The following is a 9,204-nucleotide window of genomic DNA, read 5'->3' as shown; positions in this document are numbered from 1 at the left end:
AACAGCAGATGGGAGTACGTGCATGAACTCGAGAAGCACATTGACCTGGACAGCTACGGGGGCTGCGGAAATCTGAAATGTCCGGGACACTTCGGTGTGGACTGCCCAGCTCTCAACCAGTATAAATTTTACTTGGCTTTCGAAAACAGCAACTGTCCAGAATATATCACAGAAAAGGTAAATACATTCTAGAGGGAAATCGTTTTTTTTTTTTTATTAATCTGTATTCCTTCATTATTATTAATTCAAATCAAAGAAAGAAAGAAATAGGTGATACACATCTAGCAATAGTTGAGGTTGAATGAAAAAAAAAATATTTCGGAATATGTATGTACTGTATGTATTTGCCTACATTTAACTTTTTTATGATGCGAGTAGTGCCTACGGGATGGAGGTTAGCAAATTAATAATTAATAAAGAAAAAAAAAAAAAAATCAAATCCACGAGATCCTCCGTAAATTTAAGAGGATACACTGTTAGAAAATACGTCTTCTCTTATAAAAATGAGGGCGCTAGTGGACGACTGTCAGACAGACTCTTTCTAGCCTACCCGAACATATTACTTACGCTTCCTCTCAACTGAATCCTTCTTTTTCCCTTTTCCAGGTCTGGTGGAATGCATTTCACAAGGGAGCAGTGCCTGTGGTGATGGGAGGACCCGTGGAATCCTACAGGAAGATCCTACCTCCGAACTCCTTCTTGCATATCGACGACTTCGAAACACCTAAAGACCTTGCAAAACACATAAAGTGAGTCCTGATAAATAAATCTAATTCCCCTTTGTCTTTCCTACGGTTTGGTTTGGACGACTCCCTGTATGGAATAACGTACGGTGATAATAAATTATCCGTTATTTTCCTTCGTCGAGATTGTGGTCGCTAGAAGGTTATTACAAATTTTTTTGGAAAAAAACGTAAGAAGCCCTATCACTTGTTAAAGAAAGAGAATCAAGGGAAATTATTATTGACTTGTCAGGCCAAAAAATCTACATATCTAACCCTACAAATATTTGCCCTGAACTCCAGGTATAACATCGGTCGCGGGACAACTCGTATGCGCAGGCTGCCTCTTGATAGTATACAGTTTACGTGAGACCACTGCTCTGAATCCGTTGTTTGCCTGTGAGATGTTGATGACGAGCTTTTCCGAGACCTGTGAAGTTAAACCCAAACTATAAACGGACAGGATATGTAGAATTCTAGTAACTCAAACCGAAACTCCATGACCTCCCATATGTCAGACATTGTACCGTGATGTGAACACGCTGCCAGTACGATCCGGAAAAGCCAGGGGTGGACCGAGCCTGAACATCCCGTTGGTCGTTAGAATATTTTATGGATCCAATAAACATATTTTTTTTTAAAGCTCCAACTGATTCTCGTTCGGCCGTTGCATATCAACAGGCCGCCTTTAAGTCAGCCACTTTTCGTCAACCGGACAGTCGCATCATAAAAAAAGTTACATGCAGGCAAATATATACAGTACATACATATTCCGAAATATTAGTTTTTTTTCGTTCAAGTCAGTACAGATCCTAAGAGCTCAGACATGTCAGTTGTAGCCAATTATTATTTTTTCATAACAATGCGTTTTATCTAAATTATATAGTTGAAGTATATGAAAACTATACAGCGTAGAAATAACTGTTATTACGAAGAAAGAACTTCTTTATGGTTTGCGAAGTTCTAGCTTCGCCCGGGCCTTCTAAATATGGCCCGGCCTGTATCATCTTTTTACGGCTGTCTCATTGAGTTGTCTGACACTCGGTGCTTACCGTGGCGGCGGGATTGCCAGCAGGCGCTCCTGCCACCATGGTGTAAGCATTTCGCATAGCCTCTTTACCAGCACGGCGGCTGTTGTGGGCGGTCCCTGTCTCAGGAATTGTGTATGGTCACAATTTTCTAGTTAGTGGACTAGTGTGGCGTTCGGCTCGCTGCAGTGCTTGCAGCACCTTTCATCGCGTTCGATTGTTGGGATAATCTGCCATGCACAGTGGTAACCTAGGCGCATTCTGTGAAGAATGACTTCGGTACCTCTGTTGCTTACTTCAGAGAGTGCCAGTGGTTCAGAGCCTGTGGCGTCTGAGTACCAGCTGGCCGAGGGGGAGGTTCTCGTTTCCTCTCTGTGGAGCTGCCGTAGGAAGGTACGACCGACCAAGGCACACTTCTCCATAAGTAATTTTCGGCTCGGTTTTATCGTCATGGGATTTGGGGGCATACCCCTGCCAGCGACGGCTAGTCTGTCAGCAAGCTCGTTCCCTCTGATGCCAATGTGGCTTGGGACCCAGTTGATGATAATTCTTCTACTCTGAGCAAGAATTCTCTGTGCCATTGTGAGAATCGTGGTCAGTATGTAGATGTTGTCTGTGGGTGAGCTGTGCTTAAGACAATCAATGGCTGCCCTGGAGTCTGTGTGTATGACCACGTGTCCTTCCCTTAGGGACGCGTGGCCTAGGGCTCCCATGATTGCATCTGCCTCTGCCTGTAGCGAGGAGGCGTTGTCTGTTACCCTCATGGATCGCGTGGCATCCCTTGCTGCAAAGCCGGCGCCTGCAGTGTGGCTCAAGGGATCGACCGATCCATCCGTGAAGTATGTTCTACTACCCGGAGGAGTGATGACTGCAATGACCCTGTGGGCTTCTGCCTTTAGGCTAGGCATGGGATATAGGTTCTTTTTCATTGACAGGCTCATTATGTTGAACTCTATCAGGCTCAGTGCCCATGGCGGGGCTTCGGCAAAGTCGGGGTGGGGGGAGTCCATGCCCTTAGCAAGAAGCTGTTCTTTGAGCTGATGGCGTATCAACACCCTGGCTGTATGAGACAGCCAGGAGTTGTTTGCAAAGAGCTCGTTGTCTTGTTCGAGGCATCTGACTAATTTTTGTCTTAGGCTTGTGTTCCTGGGAGCCTGAATGACCTTTGACAGGAATTGTGTTGCCATTAGATCGATTCGTGAGTCCAGGGGGAGGTTTGCCTCAACCTCCATCAGGAGGTTGAGGACCTTCGTCCACCTCGGGGCACCCAGAATGATCCTGGCAGCTTCATTTTGGACTGTTTCTAATTTGTCTGTGTGCTTTTTCTTTGCGGCAATTAGAGCGACTGAGGCATAGTCCACAATGGGCCGGACAGCATGTACATAGAATGATCTTAGTACTTTGTGTCTGGCCCCTATGCGTCTCCCAGTCATTGCTCTCATGACAGACAGTCTTGCTTTGGTTCGGTTAACCAGGTACTGGACCTCCTTCTGGAAGGAGAGGGTCCGGTCTATCCTTACCCCAAGGTATAGGTAGTCCTGGACCCATTCTAATTCCACTCCCTGGATTTTCATTCTTGTGCCTCGAACTCTCTGTCTCAGAGCCATGGCTTTGGATTTGGCTGCAGAGATCTTTAGTCCTGTCCTACAACACTCCTCTGACACGAGGTCCAGACAACGCTGGGCTTTATTCTGGCTGCGTGGTCCAGTGGAGGTGATAGCGAGATCGTCTGCATACGAGATGATCTGGCACCCCACTGGGAGGTTTATGTTGAGGATGTAGGACATTAAAGTGTTGAATAGGGCTGGACTGAGAACCCCACCCTGTGGCGTTCCATTTTCGAGCGGCATGTGCTGCGATAGGTGACCCTGGAATTTGACATTGGCAGTCCTGTTCATGAAGTAGTCACCTATCTAAGCCAAGAGCTTTCCTCTGATTCCTTTCTGGATCAGGCTTTCCTGAATGGCAAGCGGGCTTTCCTGAATGGCAAGCGGACTTGCCAGTTCAAAAGCCTTCTCCAGGTCAAGGAATACCACCACAGCTGGGCCCTTGCTGATTGTGCTTAAGAGCGTGGCTATGCTGTGTGCTGTGCCCATGCCCCTTGTGAACCCGTGGAGGTGTTCGTGCGGGGGTCCCGTTTTCCATTGAAGCCGGTTTAGTACCATCCTCTCGGCCGTCTTGGGCAGGCAGCTGAGCATAGAGATGGGGCGATACTTCCCCGGCTCCTTTGGTTTTGGGACAGTAGCCCTCTTCCAACTCTGGGGTAGAGTGGAAGTTTCCCAGGACTTGTTGATGAGTTGCAAGAGTGCACGCTCACCTGCTAGTCCTAGGTGGGAGATAATGGGGTACAAGATCCCATCAGAGCCCGGGGCTGTGTTGGAACTGGTTTTATAGGCTTTCCTTAGTTCCCTCAGAGAAAAGATAACGTCTGAGTTATCGGGTTCGGCTACCCTTTCTCTGATCTGAGCGCGTCTGTCTGGCTGTAGACGCTCTTGTCTTGCCCTAATCTCGGCTGGCAGACTGTTGCTGCTCGTTCTTGCAGACCACGGAAAGTCTGTTAGCCTCTGCTTGGGGGTCGTGATGGGTGCACCCCGGGGCTGAGCGGCTGGTAGCTCGCTTGACCCGTTGCCACAGCTCTGAAAGGGTGGTTTGGTGGTCGAAGGACTCACACCATTCCAGCCACTTTTCCTGCCTGACTCTATTGGCAGTTTCCTTGGCATCCGTGACAGCCTCCCTTAGGAGGGATAGGTTGTCAGGGGTTCTTTGCCTTCGGAATAGTTTTCGGCACATGTTCACCCTATGGTTGACCTCCCTGATCTCGTCATTGAAGTACCAGGTGTCTTTGTGACTTCTGGACCCAGGCCGAGTTTTGGGTATGGTCTGTGAGGCTGCTTCATTAATGGTGTTTAGTAGGCTAGCTTCGAGCACTTCCACATTTTCGCTTTGTGGGGGATCGTTGCATCTCAGACAGAGGGCCAAGGCGTTTTGAAACGCCTGCCAGTTGGCCTTGTCTGTTTTCCATCTTGGATTCGGTCTTAGGATTTCGGCTAGGCCAGCATCCATGAGGGTAGTTATAGTGCCGTAATGGTCACTTGTGACGGTCTCATCGACACGCCAGCCAATCCTCCCCACCAGAGTCGCAGTGACCAGGGTGAGGTCTAGGACCCCTCCTCTGACATGCGTTGGCTCTTGGGTGTTGAGGAGAGCGATCTCAGGGAATGTCTCTAGCACGTCGGCTATGTGATAGCCGGCCGCATCCGGTGCCCGGCAGGGAGCCAGGATGGGGTGGTGTGCATTGAAGTCTCCCCCTATGATCACTCGGTCGTGTGCAGCAGAAGCACAGACCTGGCTGATGTCTAAGCTTCTACAGCGTGGCCGGCTGTACACGTTGTACAGTTTGAGGGGCCCCCCGGCCAGGTGAACCTCGACGGCAAGGGATTCAACATCGTCTCCACAGTGCGATGCATCGGCTATTGCGGAGCAGGGGATTGTTGCTCTCACAAGGGTGATCAAGCCTCTCTTGCCAAGTGTTCGTGGCAGTGTGAAGGCATGGTACCCTGAGAAGCGAACAGTGTCCACTGTTAATGTCTCCTGGAGCATGACAATGTCAATGTTCCTTGATCGCACTACTGCTTGGAGAAAAGCGTTCTTTGCAGAGAAGCTATTGATGTTCCACTGTAGGATGCTTAGATGGTGTGTCATGATGTTACTCAGTGATAGTTACATCAGAGACATCGTCGGAGTCTGACAACTCCATTGCGAGGTCCTCGCTGGTTGAGGGCTCCTCGTCTGTTGTCAGGCTATCCTTGGGTCCACTGGGAGGTGGAGAGCCTTTGGTAGCTCTGACTTTGGTTGGTTCGGCTTTTCTCTCAGGCTTTTTCTTGGCTGGCCTTGAGCGTGTTCTGGCTCTGGCTGCACAGAGTCAGCCTGTTTTGGCTCTGCCTGTGAAGGCATGGCCTGGTTTGGAGTGGGGAGGGGAGTCTCGTCCTGGGGTGAGGGTGAGGCTGGTTTAAGAAAGAACAAAAATATATTCACGACCACAGTTCAAATGTTCCGTGGTCACCCGTCCAAACTTAGATCTGCAGATTAGAAATTATATCTTACGTCTACTGGCTCGTTTCAACATAATTTTAACTTATAACTTGTTGGATAACCTCACAGAATGTTTACTCACACACACAGATATATATATATATATATATATATATATATATATATATATATATAAATGACTCTACGACTGTTAACTTGGTCAAAGCCTGTTTTTCATATACGTCGATCACCAGAAGTACAAGGATTTTATTTATTTACGCTGCAAATAAGATATGCAACTTTAGTGATTTTTTGTTCTTTTACATCTTTTTTACTTGTCTTGCTCTATGTGTTTCGAGTGTTATTGATAGACCATTTAAATAAAAGATTCACATTGCACGTTGAATTTACTTGATTACGGCGCATTTATTATGTACAGACAAAAACAATTGAACCATCGGCTAGCGACGTCCAATATTGGCGCTCTTCTGATCTGCATGGATACTGTCGGCTTTTGACGTAATCGCTTATGGCATTTCCATCGACGAAGCCCTAAAAGAGACCAAACGAGTTAACCTTAACTTCTTAATTAATGGATAATGATACTTACTCTACCCCAATATCTAATTGGGTAATTATCTAGACGTATATGTAGTCGAAACCAGTTTACATTATATTTCGATTCTATCAAACTAAAGCCTTCTCTTTTTTTTCGTTTACATCCATTCAGTTAGTCGAAACCCAACAGGCAAATACTGACAGTGCGAATGTCAATAGAAATTTGCCATATAAAGTAAATATATGCCTTTGTTTGAGCAAAAAATAGTGGGTCTGACATGCAGAGTAGGAACCGTCAGTAAAACGAGGCAACAACAAAAACAAAAGTGGTATACTGGTATGCAAATCTATGAGTATAACACATTGTAATACTTTGGATTGGGAGGATAATAATATATGTATATATATATAACAGATCGCAAAGCATATACCACACACCTGGGATAGGAAATACTTTTTTATTTCTCCCTTTTACACGTGTAGCTTTGTCTTTTGATGCCACGTCAGTTGCCAGAATGATTTTCCATATAGTAACCATGGCAGTTAGAATCAATAGTACTAGTACCAACAGAGTATTACATAGAGTAATAAAAGTAGAGGTAATAGTCAGTTAAACAAAACAAAAAAAAAAAACAAAAAAATTACGCTGACGTAGCGATAATGGTACTGACGTATTTCACAATGGTGGTTATCAGTTTATAATGCAAATGCTAATGATGAGGGTAATTATAAAGATAATAATGACAATTATGGTACTAGTAATAGGAAATGGGACGATTATCACTACTGACATCATAATCCTTTTATTTTTATTTTTTAAAATTTATTCATTCATATAAACATCAGGTTAGTTTTATTGCACCTGCAGATCTATAACTCATGGGAAAAAACGTGGATAGCAATTGAATGACAACACACCCCAGCCACACACGCAGACACAGTGTGCACAAGTGTTTGCGCGATTTTTCCCTAGGAACCGGGAACAATGATGCGCTCACGATAGTTCTGGCATGGATCCATTTCGAACGTGCTTTCTTAGTAAACGTACTGCTTGCGCTAGGATAAAGTTGAATATTTTACGGGTTTATAAAAAAGGTAAAAGATATGTTACATATATGTGTGTGTGTAAGCATGCACACACACACACACACACACACACACACACACACACACACACACACACACACACACACACACACACACACACACACACACTCACACACACACACACACACACACACACATATAATTGCATAATTATCGTCATATTACCAACGCTCAAATATTCATCTGAAGAAGCAGTATTAATATACTAACAAATATTCATCCTAAACTCCTAATACTAATACATATTTATCCTAATCATCTAATCACTACCTAATCACACACTTTTCACCTTTACCAGAGCACTGTCCGAGAATTCTACCGCCTACAATCACTTCCACGCTTGGCGAAGGGAGTTCCGAGTCTCTAACGAACACGCCTACTTCCAATCTCCGATTTACCATTACTGCCGGATATGCGAGGCCCTGAATTACAACGATCCGAAGCCAAAGGTGTACAATCGGATGCAGGATATTTGGAAGGTAGACGGGCATTGTGTTCCGCCGGCTTGGATGGACAGATGGAGTAAGGTTAACGGGTAATGGGTATTTCATAATGTATGCACACACACACACACACACACACACACACACACACACACACACACACACACACACACAAACACACACACTTGTTATAAATATATATATATATATATATATGTTTATATATTATTTATCTGTTTATATTTATTCACTTTCCCTATTATGATACTTTTTGTTAGTTGTCCATTTACTTCTTACATTTATAGTTGTAATTATCTGCTGCATAATTATAGATGATATTTCGATTTTTTCCCCTACATCAATGCATCCTGATTATTTTGTTATTTTAATTATGTTTATCATACATGACTGTATCAATGATGAAAATGTCATTGTTTTCCCGAACTGCTGAACATAAATAGCGGGTGCGCAACCTAACTTATCACGTGTCTTTGGTTTGGGAACATAGAGTATAAGATTTCAATGGGAATATAAGTATGCATTCGGTAAGGGTCACTGATTTCGTCAAATCTAATAGGCCTTGGGCGAAACGTGTGTCATAAAGAAGCCATATTATTTCAAATGGAAAGAAACAGCCACAAGGAAGGAAACACTGATTTCCAGACGTTTCGGATAGAATGCGATTCCTAATTTCATCTTTGTGTGTGCGTTACTGTTTCTATTTTTGTTAATTTCTGCCTCAGAATTTGTTATTTCATGTGTTTAGTATTGTATTTCAACATCTGTTGCTGCATAACCAGTTGTTTTGTACATTTGTACAATGTGTAGTTTGAACATTAGTTTGCGTGCACATGTGTTCGGAGCTGTTGGAAGTTGAATTTATTAATAGCATCTGTGTTCTAGTCATTTGTAAAATGTTTTAATATGACACTACATGCATCAATAAATTTGGATAGTCAATTCCATACAGTAAATACATTTTCTACGTATTTTCGAATATAGTTTCATTCTTTTCAAAATGGTTACTTGAATAGGATACATTTCCGTCAGGGGTGTCCTTTGAGGCAGTTATTCTCAAGAGGTATTATAATGAGCAGCTATTTTTTTTTTATTTTTTATTTTTTATTTTTTTTATTATTATTTTCTTAATATGCAAGGCATTGAATCATATAGTCCTATATCTGACTAACAACTTCATTAACTGAAATTATTGTGTTGTCCAACTAATTATCTATCAGTATTTGGCACTAAAAGTTAGTTTATTTGAACAGTTCATAAGCAAGACTATTTAATCCGCGATGTGAAGTTTTTGAT

The 9,204-nt window shown here is 43.6% G+C and overlaps 1 protein-coding gene across 4 annotated transcripts in view; it reads left to right on the top strand.

The window, feature by feature from the left end:
- Positions 1 to 8,887, top strand: part of LOC125040076 (alpha-(1,3)-fucosyltransferase 7-like) — an 18,847-nt gene extending 9,960 nt beyond the window's left edge. For all 4 annotated transcript variants that reach the window (XM_047634531.1, XM_047634532.1, XM_047634530.1 and 1 more), the window contains 3 exons: positions 1 to 177; positions 607 to 749; positions 7,746 to 8,887. The exon at positions 1 to 177 is cut by the window's left edge and continues 789 nt beyond it. In XM_047634531.1, the coding sequence (XP_047490487.1) occupies positions 1 to 177; positions 607 to 749; positions 7,746 to 7,986 (561 nt within the window). In that variant the 3' untranslated portion in view covers positions 7,987 to 8,887. The remainder of the gene's footprint in view (positions 178 to 606; positions 750 to 7,745) is intronic.
- The last annotated feature ends 317 nt before the right edge of the window (positions 8,888 to 9,204 follow it).

The sequence above is a fragment of the Penaeus chinensis genome, chromosome 28, assembly GCF_019202785.1.
Source record: "Penaeus chinensis breed Huanghai No. 1 chromosome 28, ASM1920278v2, whole genome shotgun sequence".
Taxonomy (NCBI): Eukaryota; Metazoa; Arthropoda; class Malacostraca; order Decapoda; family Penaeidae; genus Penaeus; species Penaeus chinensis.
Note: the sequence above shows the minus strand (reverse complement) of the source record. Positions and strands in the feature narration are given on the sequence as shown.